The sequence below is a fragment of the Pteronotus mesoamericanus genome, unplaced genomic scaffold, assembly GCF_021234165.1.
Source record: "Pteronotus mesoamericanus isolate MK-2021 breed Mesoamerican mustached bat unplaced genomic scaffold, CSHL_Meso_final scaffold_409, whole genome shotgun sequence".
Classification (NCBI taxonomy): Eukaryota; Metazoa; Chordata; class Mammalia; order Chiroptera; family Mormoopidae; genus Pteronotus; species Pteronotus mesoamericanus.
The window spans coordinates 769,558-788,863 of record NW_026555316.1 but is presented as its reverse complement, the minus strand read 5'-3'; the positions used below and the strand labels follow the sequence as shown (position 1 = coordinate 788,863).

The window sequence follows — 19,306 nt, the reverse complement described above, 5'->3', positions numbered from 1 at the left end:
CGGGAGGGTGGCCCAGACCGGTGTCAGCCCCTCGGAGCAGCTCCAGGGCTGGGTGGGCGGGGGTGGGGGCGGGAGTTGGTTTGGAAGGGGGGTGAGGAGGACCCTCCGGGTGGGAGGGTCTTTTCAGAAGGAGGGCCCCTGCTGGCAAGGCCACCGGGGCTGCCCCAGTGTGGGTGGCAGGGCAGGCGGGACGGAAGATGGGAGGGGGCCTCCTGGAAGGTGGGATCTGGGCGGCAGTAGCCTTGCCAGGCCGGGGAGGCCCAAGGGCTGGGGCCAGCCAGGCAGCCTCGGCCGGGAGGCAGCTTCAGCTGGCTCGTGACTTGGGGCAGTTTACTTGGTGTCTGTGCCTCAGTTTCCTCATCTGTAGTGTGGGTTACCGGGAGGGTCCAGAGGGTCCATGGGTGTAGCAAAGGGCCCAGAGTGGGGCCTGTTGAGTTCGGTGAGTGGCTGTTACTCTCAGGTGCCCAGCAGTGCCCCGTGTGGCCTCCGCCTTGGTTGTCCAGGGCTGCTGTCCTTGGGGCAGTTGGAGGTGGGCTCTGAGCTGCAGGGGCAGGTGTCCGCATCCTGCGTGTGCCCAGGGGCCCCAGACAGGTGAGAGCAGATTCGACCGTAGCTTCTACAGCAAAGACGAGATGGGCTGGGGGCATTGAGAGGGGGCTGGCCGGTGTCAGAGCCCCCGCCCGCCCTGCGCCCCCACGCCCCCCACCCCAGGGGGCTTTGCTTAGACCGCAGGCGTGAGCCAGGGCTGACTGAGGGTTGCCGCTGGGCCGGCGGTGGGGAGGGAGGCAGCCTCCAGGTCCTGGCCCTGCTGGTGTCAACCTGGGCCCTGCGCTGGGCTTCCTGGGGCCCCGGGGCCTGGGTCTGTGTGTTGGGTGCTGGGAGCAATGAATAGGGTTGGGCTCAATCTAGGCGCCCCCCCCCCGGGGGGGGTGGCAATTACCAGCCCAGTTTCAAAATCAATAATGAGAATTCAGACATTTTAAATTCTTGCCCATCAGACTGGTGCAAACCACCCGAACCTTTTTCTTTTCTTTCTTTCCTTTTTTTTTTTTTTTTTTTTTTTTTTTTTTTTTTACTGTGTACGTTGGCCCCCTGCCCCCTTGAGACCCTAACGTGGGCGCCTGTGCTTGGGTTCTGGTGGGCGGGGCACCTGGCAGCAGCTTCGCTTCGGCAGCAGCTTCGCTTCAGCAGCAGCTCTGTCTCCGAGTGAAAGAAGTGCAATTATTTGATTCAGATATTTCACTTCTGTAAAAATAGGATGGAAGTGAACGAGAGTGCTGATACGGCTGAGGAGCGGAGGTCTGTCTCATCGCTGAATGCACCGTAGCAGTACATTCCCGTTGGGCTGGGAGAAGCGGATTCATAGTTTGTGGGGGACATAAGCTGGGCTGTTTAAAAACAGGAAATGTGGGAAACTTGTCAAAATTGGGGCGAAAAGGCAGCGCGCCGTTAGGGAGCCTAGTCCCCCTCTGGAAGGTGGCAGCGTGCGGCCCCACCCCTGCTGAGCCCTCCCCGGTCACAGGAGGACGTGTGCACACCGGCTTCCTTTCCCCCTGGGGACAAGCTGCTGAAGAGCAGCGGACCTTCCGGCGGAGGGCAGCGGGCGCAGGGCCCACGGTCCTCAGGCGGCCCCGTGCACGTTTTCCGGTCTGGGCAGGGAGCCATGTGTCCAGGTCTCTGCCCAGCGTGTTCGCGTGTGGACAGGTCAGGAGGCTGGTGGGGACGCACGGAGGGCGGGACTGGGTCTTCCAGGGGACGGTCTTGTCCTGTCCACCAGCGGACCAACAGAGTTTGTGGACGGGAAGAAAAATGAGCAGACTGTTACTGAGTAGCTAGTGCAGGGGCAGAAGGCCGTTTCCGGGCTGGGGTGACGCTGCTTCCTCCCTTTGTCCACTCCCCCCTGGCCTCCTGGGTCCCCTCAGTTGTGCCCCGCAAGGAGGGGTGCTCAGCCACTGGGGGCAGAATTCCCCAGCTCCTCTGAGCAGCCCTGGGGGGTATGGCCCGGGGTGAGCGTTGGGGGACTGGTTTCTGTGCAGCCCCGCCCGCTGGGCCCCCTGAGCCCCCTGGAGCCCACGCCCTTGGGTCTCTAATAGCCTCCATGCGTTTCCTGGGACTGTTGTAACAAACAGCAGCACCGCAGGGGCGGGGGGCGGAGGGAGGCTTGAAACAACAGAAACTTCCTTGCTCACAGTTCTGGAGGCTGGAAGTCTGAAATGAGGGTGTTGGCGGGGCTCCTCTGCAGACTGTGAGGGCGGATCCGTTCCAGGCCTCTCTCCTTGGCTTGTCGACAGCTGCCGTCCCTCTGTCCAAATTGCCCCTTTGTATACGGACGCCCGTCATGGCATTAGGGGTCCACCTAACTCCAGCGTGGCCTCATCTCAGTGAGTTCCACTTGCAGCCGCGCTATTTCCAAGTATGGCCGCACTCGGAGGCCCTGAGGGCTACGACTTTACGGTGTGAATCTGCTTGGTCTAGCCCGTGGCAGCTCATCAGATCGTCCGAGGAAGGAGGGTTCCATGTGACCCCCCCCTCCCCCGCCCCAGGGACTCTGAGGTCCAGCCCGCAGTCCCTCGGCGAAGAGATGGAGGGACGAGCCGCTGAAAGGTCCGAGCAGACGTGGGCGTGGGCGGTGTCTGCTCAATGTCTGGTTTGGAGAGAGCTGGCACTGGTGCGAGTTTCTGTCCCTGACACTTTTTTGCCCGGCAGTGGTGGCTCCTTTGATTGATCGCCTGCTGGGAGCCCAGCCCCATGCAGGACCCCCACACTCCCATCGCAGGCGGTGTGACTTCAGCTGGCGAGGGGGTGATCCCTAATTCACAGACTGGCCCAGAGGCTCGGCGCGGCAAAGGTGACTGGACGTGGACTAGTAACCTAGCACGCGGCCAGCGGGTCCCGGGCGGAATCCGAGGCGGGCGCTCACCTCCAGAGCGCGTCTGTGCCTTGCCAGTGCACCACCACGCCCCCGCCCCCGGCCCCCCCCCCCCCCCCGCCCCCGGCTTGGGGTCTGTGCCATGGTTTTGCCTGTGGTTTTTCCTCCACAGACAGTTCCGACCGGGGACCGTCTCTCTTAAGCCCGCCTCCCTCCCGGAGAGGTGAACAAAAGCCTCTGCGCACAGCTCCTGCCCAGCAAAGGCGTCCCTTCCTTCGTAAGCCCGCCCGCCCGCCCGCCCATTCAGTCTCTCACAGAGAACCGTCGCACGCCTCCTGCGAGCCCAGCTGAGTCCCGCAGGGGGAGCGCGAAACACCAGGCAAATATCCGGGAGGGACGCGTGTTAGGTGACTGTGGCAACGGAGAGAGGCTGCTCTCAGCTGGTGCGGGAGGGGGCCCCGGTGCGCTGAAGCGCAAGCAGGCGCCAAGGCTCTGTACGAGGCTCTGTGGCTGACAGAGGCGGGGAGTGGGGCGAGTTCCAGGAGGTGAGCTCAGAGAGGCACCCCGGGGCGCTAACCAGTCGCACGGAGCTTGGTGCGACTTTGCCAGGTGGAAGCCGGAGTGGCTGGGAAGGGCCCCGGTCACTTCTGGATTGGCAGTGGGCACTGTGGGCGGGGAGGGCGGCGGCTCGCCTGGGCTGTAGGGAAAGCAGGGGGTGCGCCAAGTGGACTTGGGACACGCGGAGGGGGCGGGGCCAGCAGGGCTGACCTCCCATTGGATGGATGGGATGTGGGGGTGTGGTGAGGCGCGAAGGGAGGATTTCACCTTCACCTGGAAGGCTCCTGGCTGTGTGTTAACGTGGGGTGAGTGATTTTGGGGTGGAATTTGGAGGTTCATGGCTGCGTCGGACCGTTTCGGTGGACAGCCCCGACTCTCGTAAAGCCTCAAGGGTCTCGCAGGCCCCCAGTGTGTGCTGCTTTGGGGAGGCTTTGGGCAGGTGCGGGCCAGGGGACACCCCAAGGCTCCTCTCCCTGACGGGACTGGAGACATGTTGCTGGGGTCCCCTGCTTCTGCTGCACAGGCGGCCAGGACTGCGGGAAGATGTTTTGCTGCCACCTCGTGGGCAAGAGGAACCCGTGCGACCTCGGGGGCCGTACATGTGGCTCAGGGACCGTCTGGGCGGCAGGGAGAAGGTAAAGCCTTTCCCTGAGCTGCCCACATGCCCCATGGTGTCAGCAGGAAGCCAGCCCTTCCCATGTCCGAGAAGGCCACCTGCAGCTCCCTGTGGGTTGTGTGACCTCAGCTGGGCGCACCTCACCTTATCAACGGATCACCCAGCAAATATGTGAGTGGAGGCACTAGTGCAGGTTCCGCTGGATTCCTGGGCCCGAGGCCGCCTTTGCTCTGCTCAGGGCCAGCGCTCAGTTTCTGCGGTGCCCACATGTCACGTCAGGCCTTCGCACCCCGGCTGCCCTGGTGCGGTCCGCAGCGTGCTCCTGCTGCCCCCAGACACACAGTCGCACGCCCAGGGCAAGCCGGCTGAGGCCCGGGCGCCCCGCCGGGTGTACACCAGACTCAGCGTCTCGGGAGTCCCGGCACTCGGCCGCCCTCGCCCTGTACGCTCACGGCAGGCTTCGCGAGACACTGCACGCAGGCCCCTTGGAAGCTTCCACGGCGGCTCTCACCCCCAAGCAACGGGTTTGGCTTGGGGTTTCTGAGGGCCGGTGTGTGGACTGTCTGTCCTGTCTGCGAGGCCCCAGCGTGGAGCCTTGCGGTGCTGCGGTGAGCAGAACGGTGTCTGCTGCTTGTCTCTGAGTCAGTCCTGTCAAACAGAACAGAGACCTCCTCCCTGGCGGGGCCAGAGCCTGCCCCACTCACCCTTCTGGGGGGGCCCCAGCTGGCCTGCTGGCCTGGGACCCGGATGTGTGCGAGGGCCAGTGCCCTCCTCTGCCCCCCGGAAGTGGTTCCTGGGAAGAAGGGAGAGGCTGGAGGTGGCTCGCTGAGGAAGCGGTTCGGGTGTGCGGGTTGGCCCTTGTGCCCGGGCTGATTCCGCAGGTGCAGAGGCCGCTCGAGCTGGTGTGTCCTCTGAGATGGCCTTTCCCCTCCAGCCCACCCTGGAGCTCCCACCCAGAGAGCCAGTTGGATTCTCCTCTTGGCCACCTTGTCCCTGATCCCTCCTCCGTCCGGAGAGGGCTCCCAGACTCCTGTGCTGGGCTTGCGTGAGCAGCCTCGTTCTTTGGGGGAGGGGTGATTCCCTGTGTGTGTGAGACCAACAGATGTGCAGATAGGGAAGCCGGGTGTGGGAGTTTGAAACCTGGAAAAGTGAGTCAGGATTCCTGGGTCATGTTTTTGTCTCTGTGCCTGAAGGATCTGGGGAAAGGCCCTTCAGCTGAGCCATCTGTTCCCTGCAGACCAGGCACAGGGAGAGGAAGGAGGCCGCCTTGTCAATGGGAATGACTAGCCCCTAGAAGACACACTGCACCCCCAGGGTCTCTCCAGCGATCCAGCCCGGGACTTGGGAGCGCCGAGGATGGAGGGGCCCTGCCTTCCGCAGGCCCTCCCCCACCCCAGCCCCCCTCTGGAATGCGCCGCTTTTATCTTGTACTTCGCTTCTGACGGACGTGCAGTTCTGAAGCTGAGAGGGAAGTCAGGAGCTGGGTGGGACCGGGGGTGGAGGAAACTGGGGAGCATTATCTCTTTAAAGAAAAGTGCAAGCCCCCTCATCCTTGCCGCCACCAAAGCCACCAGAACTGGTTTCTCTTGATCCACCCGGGGTCCTTGTGGATTGCGGTAGACTGGCTCCTGGCTCCTGGCGCCTGGCTCCCCTCCAGGGCCTTGGGGGCGGACGGGGGAGAGCCCTGCACTTAGTGAGTGCCTGGTGCAGCCCACGCTGGCAAAGCTGGAAGGGCTTGGAGGAGCAAGCGTTAGGCTCCAGCCAGCACTGCGGGCGGGCACCTCCCCTCTGCTCAGCCGGCCGACCCCACACCTCCAAACAGGAGGGAGCCCCCTAAGCCGAGAGTCTCGTGTCCAGAGCTTGCCTTTGGGTTTTCCACTGCCCTGAGGCAGGACGACACTTCATAGGCTTAGATGACTTTGTAATCACCAAGGAAGAAACCCTCGGTCTTTAACATAAGGACGCCCTGGTCGCATCCAGCAACCCGAGTTCTCTGGTGTCCGGCCTCGGAATGTCCACGCCTCTGTGACACGTGGGTGGGATGGCCTCAGCTAGGCCTCCTGTCTACCAGATAAGGAGGCCGAGGCCCAGAGAGGGCCCCGGACTTACCTCCGGCTCCTCGTTTACACTTTGACTAGTTCCGGCCCGGGATCACCTTCAGGTTCTTCCTTTGGGGAGAGAGGGGCCCACGTCTGTCCACAGCGGGCCCCAGTGTGTGGTGCGCCCAGAACTGTTATTTGTTTGGCCTGCTCTTGATGACAGCTCCTCACCTGCCTGCCCCAATCCGAGGAGGAGCCCTGGGCTGGAATTTCCTGTTTTCTGAGGGTTCTGGGGGCTGCCCCAGCAGGCTGGTTCCCCGGCGCCGCCGTTCCTGGGTGTTCCAGGCCAGGCTTGCCGCCTCTCTCTCCTTGCTGGGCTGGCTCCCGGCCTCTCCAGGTCTGGGCTTGCCCTGTGCGCGGAGGAGTTGTGCGACTCAGTCCACCGCCCGACGCCAGGTACCCAGAGGCCCGGAGGCTGGAGGTCCGTGCGCCCCGGCCGCGGCCCGGCCCGGGCCCCGCCCCGCGCCCCTCGCCATGGGCCTGGCCCTTGCCCGCGGGCCCTGACCATGGAGCAGGGCTGGCCGCTGGGGGACACCTGCAGCCGGGAGCGGCCCGCCGTTTGCCGCCGCGCCCTCAGTGTCTGCGACTCACTGGACCTGCAAGGCGCCCCGGCAAGCCGCGCCGCCCCCGCCCTGCAGGCTGCCCTGTGCGCCGGGCGCGAGCAGCCGGCGAGGCCGCGGAGCCTGTGCTCGGGAGGCCCGGCGCCTCCGCCCACCGGCGCCCGCAGCCTGCTGCTAGGCTTCCTGCGCCCGCGCCTCGGCCGCCGGGGCGCCTCCGACGGCCGCCCACAGGACCCTGGGCCTGCGCCCTCGGAGCACCCCAGCTCGGCCGCACCCAGCCCGGTGCCCGGCCCCGCGCCGGCCCGGCGCGGCCACTCCCGGGGCAGCCAGGCGCCGCGGCCGCGGCCCACTAGCATGACGTTCCTGGAGGTGAACCGCCTGGAGCTGGCCGAGGCCGAGGCTGCGGGCGCCGGGCTGGGCCGCGCTGGCAGCTCTGGCTTCCTGCGGGGCGCCTCGCTGTGGAGCAGCCAGCGCTGGCAGGTGCTGCGCGGAGGCAGCGGGCGTGTCACCCCGGGCCCCCGGCGCGGCCTGTCGGCACTAAGGAAGAGCTTCAGCTTCCGCCTGCGCCGCGGTCAGGAGATCCGGCGCGCCGAGTCCGGGCTGCTGCCCCGAGTGCGCACCCGCAGCGACGGCGACGCCAGCTCCCTAGGCGCCTTCCCCAGCCGCCGCGACCTGCTGCTGGGCGCTGAGGCCCCGCGCGACGCACCCGAGCCCGGCCGTCCCCGCTCCGCTGCCGGCCTCTGGAAGCTGCTCACCAGCCGCTTCCGCCGGAGGGACCCCGCGCCCGAGCCCGCACGCAGCGAGCCACTGTGGAGCCGCCCGGCAGCCGTGGCCCCTGGGCTCCTGGGTGCGCCGCGCGGTAAGGGGCAGTGTCCGCCGGCCCGGGGATCCTCTCTGGTTGGAGTCCGCGCTGAGAGTGGGTGGGAAACCTGGTATCTGCCTGGGAGAGGTGGGCGTGCCCTGGGGTCGGGGACAGCAGCGCTGCCCAGGTACGATTGCGATGGGTCCAGGAAGGTGGTGGCGGCAGACAGGAGGACTTGCAGGGGGTCCCTGCGCCCACCCGCCCTGTGGCCTGGTGGAACAGGACCCTTGGTGGCTTTTGGCACATGCAGCATCGAGGCCTAGGGGAGCGAGACTCCAGGTGTCAGCTGGCTCTAGGCCACAATACATTTCTAGTTCGCGGGGTGGGGTGGGGGGCTTGAGCCCCGCTTTCCAGCTGTGTCGGCAGATGAGCCTAGGAACTGCCTGTGGACAGGGTGGGTCCATGTGAGGTCCCTGTGGTAACAATTCTCTGAGACAGCTGGCGGCTGGGGAGCGAGGCTGGCCAGGGCCGGGGCTGTAGGGTGGCCGTGACCACCTAGAAGATGAGGAGGGGGTGCAGGTCCTTGGAGGGCTTGGGTGGCCCGAGGCTCCCGGTCCCCAGGACAGTGCCAGTGTCAGGCCAGCAGCCCTGGCCGGAGAGTGGACGGAGCAGGAAGGAGCCTTAGGAGGCGGGTCTTGGGGAAGAAAGGGTGGGGGCCTCCCAGCAAGGAGGAGCTGGGCTGGAGGGCCATTTGGGTGGGGCAGATAGCGCCCCATCAGCCCAGCCTATCCGAGAAGGAACAGGGCCAGGTGAGGGCTCCTCCCTCTTCGCCCTGGCAGGAATGCGGTGGGCGGCCCCGCCCTGCGCAGGGGAGTTGTTCCTACTTGCTGTAGGAGGTGGGCCCCCCCCACCCAGCTGCCAAGTGCCCAGCTCGGGTCTGGGCTGCGACCTGCTGGAGCTGCCTCCCACCCGGCTCTGCTGTCTGCGTCCAGCGGGCACCAGGCCGGGTCTGGCTCAAGCCAGGAGCTGCTCACCTTGCTGGGCCGTGAGAGGAGGGGGACCCAGGTCCAGACCAGGGGGGCGGGCCCACGCCCCTCGGAGTCCTTTCCCCAAGGACCCTTTTCGCTCCATCCCACTTTCCTGCTGCTCCCTAGGGAACGAGGGGAGAGTGCTGGGGTCCCCTCTGGACAGCACGGTCCTCCGGCCGTGGCCTGGGAAGGGGCAGCGTAGGAGAAAGCCGGTCACAGATAGCATGGGGCGGGTGCCACCCAGCCCTGATAGGCAGCCTTCTATCCCACAGACTCCTTTGTGAACAGCCAGGAGTGGACCCTGAGCCGCTCGGTGCCGGAGCTTAAAGTGGTGAGTGAGGCAGGGAGGGCCGGGCAGCCGTGGGGCGGGGGGCTCAGCTCAGAGCGGTGGCCTGGGCGTTGCCGCCGGCCGCAGCCCCCTCTCCTCCGGGCCTCTCCGGCAGCCGTCCTGCGGGCCCCTTCCTGGCTCTCATCGCTGGCCCTTCTCAGGCCTTGCTCTTTCTGCCTTTCCCACCCCATCTCCTCTCTCGTGCCCTCTGACCGCTGCTGTCGCCCCGTCCTCTCCCACAGGGCATTGTGGGGAACCTGTCTAGTGGGAAGTCGGCCCTTGTGCACCGCTACCTGACAGGGACCTATGTCCAGGAGGAGTCCCCCGAAGGTGAGCGCCACAGCTGGCCACGCCGTGCTCTCTCCCCGCTGTGGTCTGTGCGCGGGGCTGCTGCCCCCTCCCCGCTCGGTCCTCCCGGCTGCCCCGGGGAGCTGTGTGCGTCTCCTCCGCGCGGCCCCGCGGGCACCCTTCCCTGCTTCGGGCCTGACCGTGCCCTCTGCCCTAGGGGGCCGGTTTAAGAAGGAGATTGTGGTGGATGGCCAGAGTTACCTGCTGCTGATCCGAGATGAAGGAGGCCCACCTGAGCTGCAGGTGAGGCTCCTGCCCAGCCTGGCCCCTTGCGTGCGTGGGGCGAGGGGTGCGGAGTCCGCCCGTGGCCTGGCGGGGCTGGTAATTGTGCCCCGTTCCCCCTAGTTCGCTGCCTGGGTGGACGCGGTGGTGTTTGTGTTCAGCCTGGAAGATGAGATCAGCTTCCAGACCGTGTACAACTACTTCCTGCGCCTCTGCAGCTTCCGCAACGCCAGCGAGGTGCCCATGGTGCTGGTGGGCACACAGGGTGAGCGGGGCTGCGGGGAGCCCCAGGGCCGGTGGGAGAAAGCCCCCCCGCCGCCTGTGTTGGCCGAGCCCCTCTCATGGCCCCTGAATGGGCGCCTGCTCCTGGCTCTGCACCCACCGGATCTGCCCCAGCTGCATCCTGCCGCCCGTGTGACACCCGGGTCCACGGTTTCTGAGATGAATTAACTGAGGGGCTGGCTTGTTTTCCCTCCGGGAGTTGGTGGCAGAGCTAGAACAGGGCGGGGCCCAGCCTCTGCCCAGAGGCGCCCCTGCGCGGCGCCCCGGCGTCTCCACGGCTGCGTAACCCCCCTCCGCCTCCACAGACGCCATCAGTGCCGCAAACCCTCGGGTCATCGACGACAGCAGGGCCCGCAAGCTGTCCACAGACCTGAAGCGCTGTACCTACTACGAGACGTGCGCGACCTACGGGCTCAATGTGGAGCGCGTCTTCCAGGACGGTAACGTGGGCGCCAGGCGGGACGGCTGCCCGGAGCGGGGTCCGGAGGGCCCTCCGGCCAGCGGGGCCGTGTGCTTGGGCGGGGGGACGGCTCTGAGCCGGGCTTCTCCCTTCTCCCCAGAGGGGTAATTGACTCTGCTGTCCCCTGCAGTGGCCCAGAAGGTAGTGGCCTTGCGGAAGAAGCAGCAGCTGGCCATCGGGCCCTGCAAGTCCCTGCCCAACTCCCCCAGCCACTCGGCAGTATCCGCCGCCTCCATCCCGGCCGTGCACATCAACCAGGTGCGGCCCGCCCCCCGCGCGCGCCCGCCCGCCCCCCCAGCCCTGCCTCACCATGCTGTCTGTCTGCCTGCGTGTCCCCCTCATGCGGCCTCCTGCCTTGCGGACGGTGTGAGAGCCCTGGCTCGTTTCATGCAGCCTGCGCGACTGGCCTGGCCTCGCCTCACCTGCAGCCCTGTGGTGACTTCCCGCTACCGCCCATCCCGCTCGCCGCCCTCGCCCCTGCAGCCCCTCTGCCCAGGCGACAGAACGTCTGCCCTAGTCGGGGCCCGCTGGGCCGTTCTGGGAGCCGCTGCCCGGGGAGCGAGCTCAGGAGGCACAGAGGCGTGACCTTGTAGGCCTGCTGGGGACCACCAGCCCCCAAAGCTCCCCGACCTGTCGGCGGCCCAGTCGGCGTCTGCCTTTAGAAGGGCGGCGCTTGCCCCAGAGGGGCGGTGGCTTTGTGCTGTATGGGGTGTCGGGCGCTTCGGAGCCAGGTCCTGCCAGTGTTCCTCCCGTGAGTCCTCTGGGGCGCCCATCCACTTCTGACCTGCAGCCTGGCTGTTTTTCAGCCCTTGGCACACGGGCTGGAGCGTCCTTCCATAGGTGCGTTTCTGCGCTCCTTGCCCCGCTCGGCGGGAGGCCCGGGGCGCCGACGGAGGGTCCCTCAGACAGCCGCCGCTTGACCGCTGCCAAGGGCCCACTCCGGCCACCCGCCCCCTGGCGACGGCCTTGTCGCTTTGTCAGAAATGCCTCCCTTTAGCCTTTTAGAAGGCGGCCAGGCTCCCCCTGCTGGTGTCCCATGTGGAGAAGAGAAGGGGGAACATAGACAGAGGTCTCCCTCCACGGCCTCCGGGCCCAGGGAGGCGCTGGGGGCTGGGGGCTGGGGGCAGCCTCCTTTGCTCCTCCTGCAGGTCAGGGCTTGAGCGGCCGCCAGGGCCTGTGCTGCGAGTGTCCCGAGCCCCAGAGCGCACAGCGGTGTGCGCCTCCGTCCCCGTCTTGTCTTCCTGCCCTTCCTTCCTGTCCCAGCTCCGGCCCTCTCCGCGCCCGCCTCTGACGGTGACCAGAGCTCTGCTCTGTGCTCGGCCTCGGTGCCTCCTTGTCCCTTCCCATCACGCGCACTCCGTACTGGCCAGCTCCAGCCCGAGCCCTGCCCCAGCCTCCCGCGCCCTTGACCTATGTCACTGACTGGGGTGCCCCGCCGCCTCGTGCTACACCCACCTGTGAGCCAAGGCTCCGCGCCCACCTCCGGCTCTGCCGCTGCTTCGGCCTTGCTGGCCCTTGCCTCTGGCTGGCTCCCTGGCTGGCACCGTTGGCAGCCCGCGCAGTGGCGGCTGGATTCCGCTGGCCTCCAGGCCACGCTGCCTCTCCCCTCAGCACCCTCTGTAGGAGCTAGTGGACCCCGGCTGCCCCACGAGCCCCAGGCCAGGCCCCCACACTGCAGGGCTCCCACCTGCCCCGCACCACACCCCCCCGCCCCGCCCCCCCGCCGCCCTCAGCAGCCCTCTCTGTCCTTAGGCCACGAATGGCGGCAGCAGCGCCTTCAGCGACTACTCGTCCTCAGTCCCCTCCACCCCCAGCATCAGCCAGCGGGAGCTGCGCATCGAGACCATCGCTGCCGCCTCCACCCCCACACCCATCCGCAAGCAGTCCAAGCGGCGTTCCAACATCTTCACGGTATGTGCCCGTGCCCGCCCCGCACTGCGCAGCTGCCTCTGCCCGGCAGGCAGGGCCCGGCCCGGAGCGGAGTCCCCTGCAGCCTCCATCCACACACCCCCCCGGCTCAGTCTGCTCTGCCTGGCGCCCTCCCCCCGCCCAGGCGCTCCCTCGGGCCTTCGCCGCTGCCCTCAGCAGCGCATCCACACGGACCCGCCTGCCCCGCACACACCGCCCCGCCCCACCCCCAGGCTCCTTGGCCCGCTTGAGGGGCCTGTGGGGGCGTCGGCACTCACCGCCCCAACACCCTGGATTTCGAAGCTGTGCACCAAGGCCACTGACTCCAAGGGCTAGCGGCAGGGAGAGAGCCAGGGCCCGGGCCGCCGGCCCCCCTCAGCTGTTTTCTGTCACCCCCTCCTGGCTCAGCTGGGGGCGGCCCAGCAAGCCGCAGTCATGTCCTGCAGGCTGGCGGCGGCACCTCGGCCCCCTGCCCTTGAGCCCCGCGGGTCGCCTCTTCCCCTCCCGCAGACCTCACATCCGGGCGCCCCACGTTCCTCCCGCTGCTCAGGGCGCAGGCCCTGAGCGCGTAGGTGTCCTGAGCCTGTCTGTCACGCCCAGCAGCTGGCCTCTGACACACAGTGTCCACCCCCAAATGCTCCCCCTCCAGCTGGGACTTGGCTGGACCAGTCCAGGATCTTGGGTCACAGGTGGGTGAGCTGCCGCGTGGATTCTCAGGGAAGCGCCCTGTCCTTCTGCGTCACTCCATGCGCCTCTTCCGAGCGTCAGGGCCGGGCTCCCGGTCTGGCCCTGTGTCCTGCCCCCCGGGCCAGGCCCCGGCCAGGCTCTCAGGAACCAGCCCAGCAGAGCCAGCGCTCCCCGGCCTTGCCGGTTCATTCTCGCCTCCGCCCTGCCCGGCGCGCTGCCGCCCGGTCTGCCTGCCTCGGTCCCCGTGCCTGCCCCACGTCCCTCCCTGGCCATGCGGACCGACCCTCTTTCTGCTGACAGCCGTTGCCACGCCTTGCGCTTCCCAGTCCTGACCCTGCCTAGATGCGAAGCTTCTTGTGTCTGTTCACGCCCATGGAGGCTCACAGGGCCTCGGGCTGCCTGCTTGTGCCCGCTCCTGCCGCCGCCGCCGCTGCTGTTGCACCCTTGGGTGCCTGTGTGTGCGGTGACCACCATCCGTGCCCTCTGCACCTGCTCCCTGACATCCTGCTTCCGTCGCCTGCTCCCTCAGCGCCATTCTGAACCTCCCACCATCCTCTGCTGCGCGCCCCGCACCCCCGGGCACGCTCTCCCCCGTCCGCGCCGGGGCCCCGTGCTCGCTGCCCCGCGCCCTCTGCTGCCTGCTGCTGCGCTGCGTCCGCTGCCGTCCCCCTGCGGCCCCTCCATTCGCTCCATCTTCACCGTGGCGGCCTTATTTTCTCCTTCCATTATTTCCATGGTGACTTCACTTGCGCCATTGTCCCCAAGGCGGCCTCAAGACATGTCTCCCGTCTCTCAGGGTGCATCTCGGGACCTCCCCGCTCATCCTCGCTGTGGGGCCCCCCATCTCCCTCGCCGCCTGCCCGGTCGAGCCGCACCTGCTCTGGGGCGGGCGCCCTCGTGACCCCTGCCCCCCCCCCCCGGCTGACATGGCTGTTGACATCTCCAGTCTCCCCACATGACTTCATGTACCCGTTTTGCTGCCACTCTTGCTGCGGTTCCTGCCGTGGGGTGCGCCCCTCTGGGCTCCCGGGGATCCTCTGGCGACCGGGGGCCTTTTGGCTCACCAGTCCGGCGGGGGCAGGCTGCACCCCCCCGCCCCCTCCCCGGTGGCAGCGGTCCTGTCCACCTCCCTCCTCCCCGGGCCGGAGGGGCAGAGGCTGCGGGGCCTAGTGGAGACCTGGGGCGGGCGCTGCCGGTGGAGCTGCAGGCGGGCCCTGCGCCCGGTGCTCCCGGCTCCTCGGCTGAGGTACCCCCCACACTGCAGGCCTTTGCCCCCTCCCCGCACCCCCGCCTCCTGGCGGCCTGGGTGAACGGGCGGGACGTGGCGCCCAAATATCCCTCGCCGGCTGAGATGGACTGCTGGCGGCCCTGCCGCCGCCTCTGCCGCCTCCTCCTCCTCCTCCTCCTCCTCTTCCTCTTCACCCCGCTGCTGCCTCTCCCCAGGCGCCTGGGGCTCTGCCCTCACCAGTGCTGACCAACTTATGCGGGGCTTGAGTATAACTTGCCAAAATCTTTATTCTTTCGATATTTGCAGATATGTGCCACTGTTTCCAACTTTTCATCAACAAAAAGGCCTTTCCAACTCCTTCCAAATTAGAAGACCAGGTGGTGACACACAGCACCTCTGGACACTGTCCCCTGTGCGGGGCCGGAGGCGGGCCGGGCCCTGGGACTGCTCTCAGATGAGAAGCGGCCGCCGTGCTCCCCGCTCCAGAGACCCTCGGGAGCCTTTGTCACTAACCCCCACCCCCAGGGAAGGCTAGGAAGCTGGAGCCCGAGGCCGGGGGCTGCCGGGGACCCGGCCCGGCTGGACGCTGCGCCAGGCTCGCTGCATGGACAAGAAGGGAGCTCGGCCCCACGCCTGCCCGGCACCAGGCAACAAGGCCCAGAGGGGCGGGGCGTCCGAGCGCCCACGGCCCAGCTCTCCTGGGGGAGCTTTCCCGCCCCTCCCCTCCTCTGCTCCTTCCTGCATGGACTTCTGCGTTCCTGCTCCGCTCTGGACGCCAGCACCGCCGCGCGCTTGCCTTTCCCCCTCTTGGCCTCCCCGTTTCCTAGGATCCGCGTTGGGGCGGCTTGGCCCCAGGAGCCTGGCAGGGCCGCAGGGCCTGTTCTGGCCTCTCTCCTCTCTCTCTCCATCCACTGTGCCCCTCGGGCCACGCCGACGAGCTCGGTGCAACCTGCCGTGTGGTGTCTGTGCCGCAGACGGGCCGCTGCCCGCTCACTTCTGGACTTTGCTCTCCCTGGTTGTCGTGCCCTGTGCTCCCGGCCCCCCCTCAGTCCCACTGTCCACCTCTCCTCGCCCCCGGCCTTCTCTTGCACCCCAGCCCCCCGGGCTGCGCGCCTCTCACGCCCTTGGTATTTCGTGTCCTTGCTCTTTTGTAAGGAGCGGTCCCAGCTCAGTGACCTGTGCTGCTCTGTATGGTGCCGTGTGTAAGAATAAACCCATTGGAATACTCGTGGTCTCCGTTCCTTCCCGGTCCCGCCGCCCCGGCCCCGCCCCACTGCTAGGCCCGTCCAGGCCGAGGGAGGGCGGGAGGGCTGGGGGCTCCAGGCGGGCAGCTGTCCCCCACCAGCCCGGGGCCCCTTTAACATGCCTCTTCTTTTCTCTTCCAGTCTCGGAAGGGCGCCGACTTGGACCGGGAGAAAAAGGCCGCTGAGTGCAAGGTGGACAGTATCGGGAGCGGCCGGGCCATCCCCATTAAACAGGTCAGCACGCCCTTCCCCTGCTGCTGGAGAGGAGCTGAGACAAGGCCCAGGAAACGCTAGAGGGTGGTCCTTTTCTGGGCCTCTGGGACAAGGGCCCTGGTGGCAGAGGCGGGCACCCCTCCTGTCAGGCCTGAGGTTCTGCGAACAAGGACCAGCCCCTGGGAAGGGGTTGCTGCGGTCTGGGCCTGCGGCTGGAGCAGCGCGCGCTCCGGGCTCGGCCGGTACCGCCTCTCCACCGCCAGGGGGCAGCAGAGAGCCGCCCGCCGCCCTCGAGTGCTCCTGCTGGCGGTCCTGCCGCGGGTGACCTGGAGGGGAGACCCGGCCCTCTGCCCCAGGAAGGGAAGAGAATTCGCAAGAGAGCCCCGAGTACACCCTGGAGGGCAGACTGAGGGCTGGTCTTCCCCTAGGTTCTGGGGCAGCCTTATCCGCGTGAGCCTCTGTTCGTCTGCAAGGGAAAAACTTAGTTGAGGCGCCTCTCCCCAACCCCCTTCTGAGCCGCTCGCTGCCCAGCGGGCCGGCTGCCGGCAGCCGGGGTGCTCTCAGGCCCCCTGTTGTGGGTACCCTTGTCGGAAAAGACATCGAAGGATGGGCGCGCCTTTATGGAGGGGGTGGCCGTGTGCGGGGTGGGGCTGTAGGCCTGCTGGCTGGACGGGGGCGGAGCCAGGCGCCGTCCCCTGGAGTCTGGGCGCGGGCCTGCGGGCTGAGGTGCCCAGGGGGTGGGGGTCCGTCCGCTGTGCCCACAGGTGCCGGGCTGGCTCTGCACAGACCATCTTGGGAGCTGGTGGTTAGAGATGGCGTATCATCGCGGAGGCTGTGTCAGGTTTTGCCGCAGAGGAGACGGGCGTGGCCGGGGCGCTGTGGTCAGGTTCAGGCCGGGGCTGGGCCATGAGCCCCGTGACCAGAATTCACGGGTGAAGGCCCATTTAGAAAGGAGAGTCCCTCCCCAGAGGGCAGAGTGGGGGCACTGCGTGGCTCTGCGTCCTTTGTTTCTGCGCCAGCCCTCCCCGGAGGTGTCCCCACCCTCGCGTCTGGCAGGGTCAGCTCTCGCTGGTCAGTGTGCAGGGCGGCCAGGTGTGCAGTCTGAGGGCGGTGGCCAGTCTCCCGCTGGCCCCCACAGACCTGTTGATTGGCGGTGTGCGGTTGGTTACCTGTCTCTGGGACCGGGCAAACCTTCTGGGTGGGGGCTGTGGCTAGGCGGTGTGGATGTGCTCACAGAGGACTGTCTCTCGCTGCCGGGGGCGGGGGGGACAGGTGTTTTCTGAGTGTGCACATCTTTAGTAAAGAGGGTCGCGTCAAGCCCTTCCTGTCAGGGGTAGAGGGGGTTGGGGCTGGGTGATGTATCTGTTGTCTGAATCCCACGTGGAGGGGAGGCGGGAGCTGCGGGGCGGGACTGGCCGAAGCCCAGTGAGCAGACACCTGGGGCTCTGGGCTGGGCGGGCCAGTCAGCTGCAGGCCTGGGGGTTACAGGCCCCCAACCCCTAGACCCGCAGTGCCACTCAGTGCTGCTGGGGCGGGCGCTGCGGGGAAGAAGCTCCCCACGGTCCTGCGCTCTGGGCCCCCCTGCGTCCTGAGGCGAGAGCCTCCGACAGGACAGGGCAGCAAGGGATCACCCAGGGCATTTGGGGGCGTGTCTGCCTTTGGGGTGGAGGCTTCTCCCAGCCCCCGGCCATTCCTTCTGGTCCCACCACCCCCTGCCCGGGGACGGCCAACCCCTTTGCAGCCTGGTGTCCCGTTCTGCCGACGCCGCTCCTTCCCCTCCCCCCTGCTCCTGCTGGGAGTGGAGATTGCATTTCAGTTGCCATTTGCATTCCCAATCAATCCGGACTCCGCAATTAAGCCGGCTGGCGGAGCTGCGAGGGAGGCGGCGGCGGGAACGGGTCCTCTGGGGGCTGTCGCCTCCGCACCGCTCCCATTCCGCCCCAGATTGCTTCCTGCTCCGCCGTGCGCAGCCGGCCGGCCGGGGAGGGAGCGGGAACCCCCGGAGCTCCTTCTCCCTCCTTGGAGCGCGCGGGGACGCGGCGGCGCGGGGCGCGCGGCGCGCGGGGCTCGGGCGGGCGGCCCGGCGGGCCCTGCTGGCCCAGCCCAGCCTCGCCGCCGTCCGCCCGGCGCGGGGCGGGGAGTGGGCGGTGGCGGGGGCCGCTCTGCCGGCCTCTCCGCGAGCCCCGCCCGGCGCTCCTCCCACGCCCGGCCGCCGGCTCCGAGCTCCTCGTCGCCGCTCCCCCCGGAGCCCGGGTGAAGAGGGCGCGCTCGGGCCGGAAAGGGCTCTCCTCCCGCCCCGCGTGCCTCCTCCCGGGCCTCCCTGTCTCCTGCTCAGAGGGGGGAGGACTGCCGTCCGTGAGTCCGCCCTACCCATCCGTCGGGGACACTGAGGCCTAGGCCGGGACACAACCTGTTGGATGTTAAGGGCTAGCTGGTGGCGGAAGGGGGAGCCGAAGGGTTTGAGAACAGAGGCCGCTGCGGAATCTCCCAGGAGGGGGCGGCGGCGGGGGTGGGGTGCAGATGCGAAGCTGCAGGGGAGTAGAGGCCACTTCCTGGCCCTCCTGGGGGGCAGCGGGGCCAAACTGAGGGCTCGCTCAGGGGAGGCGGCCCAGGCACCCTCTCCCGGCCTGGGAGAGGGTGGGTACCGCGCCCGGGAGCAGGTCACCCAGGCTCCCGCACAGGCTGACTGTTGCAGCCACGGTGCCGGAGCGCTTGGGTTCTTTTAACACTACGTGCCTTCAGAAGCACCTTGTGATCTAGAATCTCTCAGGCTGACGAGGGACCAGGACGTGTCCGCACAGGGACAGGCCTCCACACCCATTTTCAGTGGGGCAGCAGCGGGAGGAGGGGGAGGGGTGGCAAGGATAGGAACTCCCTACTGAAGAGTGGGAGGCTGGCCGGGAGGGCCCTTACCTCCACCTGGGGCCCTGCTGGGTGGAAGGGACCAGGTGGGAAATCCCAAATCACCTGTTCGCTAATCCGCTGGCCCTGAGCCTTGTTCCCGGGTGCTCCCGGGCCGTCCGATGGTATCTGGGCTCACCCTGCCTCGGGCCTCAGGCCCGCAGCTCACACTGGAGAGATACCCACCACCTGCTTTCTTGCACCTGAACCTCTTTCTTTCTTTAAATTTATTGGTTTTGAGAGAGAGACAGACAGACAGACAGGCGCACCATTTTGTTCTACTTATTCACATACTTACTGGTAGATTCTGGTGTGTGCCTGGCTGGGAATGGAATCCACAGTCCTAGCATAGCAGGGCGACGCTCTAACCAGCTGAGCTACCTGGCCAGGGCGTGAGTCTCTTTTTTTAAAGAATTTTTAATTACAGCTGAAATTCAGTGTTATACAGGGTCTGGCACAAATAACGCCCCTTTTTTATGACAAAACCTTTTACTGCAAAATCATAAGTATGTCATTCTGTGACATACCAATATCACACGCAGGCACATCACGTGACATTTCAGGAGGTGAAATGTTCAAATGGCTGTCCATCTCGAGTGACATTCACGCACCTTACCAGCCCGACTGAAGCCTTACCTCTGCCGGACCCTGTATAGTTTTCAGGTGTATAGCACAGGATTTAGACATTTATATACCCTACAAATAAACTTCTAGCATCTGCTGGACACTGTCCGTAGTTGTAACTAACTGTAATTGTTGACTGTATTTCCTATGCTATATCTTACGTCTCTGTGACTATTTTTATTAACCGCTTCACCGTTTTCACCCATTCCCTCCAACCCTCTCCCGCCTGGTGAGCACTACTCTGCATCTATGTGTTTGTTAGTTTTTATTCTTTTTTTAAGATTTTATTTAGTTTTAGAAAGCGGGGAAGGGAGGGAGAAAAAAAGGGA

General features: G+C 66.6%; 1 protein-coding gene across 7 annotated transcripts in view; it reads left to right on the top strand.

The window, feature by feature from the left end:
- Window positions 1–19,306, top strand: part of AGAP3 (ArfGAP with GTPase domain, ankyrin repeat and PH domain 3) — a 49,476-nt gene that overhangs the window by 13,263 nt on the left and 16,907 nt on the right. For 2 of the 7 annotated variants that reach the window (XM_054593481.1, XM_054593488.1), the window contains exons 1-9: window positions 7,057–7,561; window positions 8,805–8,863; window positions 9,103–9,190; window positions 9,366–9,451; window positions 9,554–9,695; window positions 10,018–10,152; window positions 10,303–10,430; window positions 11,925–12,083; window positions 15,381–15,473. In XM_054593481.1, the coding sequence (XP_054449456.1) occupies window positions 7,057–7,561; window positions 8,805–8,863; window positions 9,103–9,190; window positions 9,366–9,451; window positions 9,554–9,695; window positions 10,018–10,152; window positions 10,303–10,430; window positions 11,925–12,083; window positions 15,381–15,473 (1,395 nt within the window). Of the gene's footprint in view, window positions 1–6,648; window positions 7,562–8,804; window positions 8,864–9,102; window positions 9,191–9,365; window positions 9,452–9,553; window positions 9,696–10,017; window positions 10,153–10,302; window positions 10,431–11,924; window positions 12,084–14,301; window positions 15,211–15,380; window positions 15,474–19,306 lie in introns of those variants that run through there. The other 5 variants (XM_054593482.1, XM_054593486.1, XM_054593483.1 and 2 more) reach the window with 4 other exon arrangements.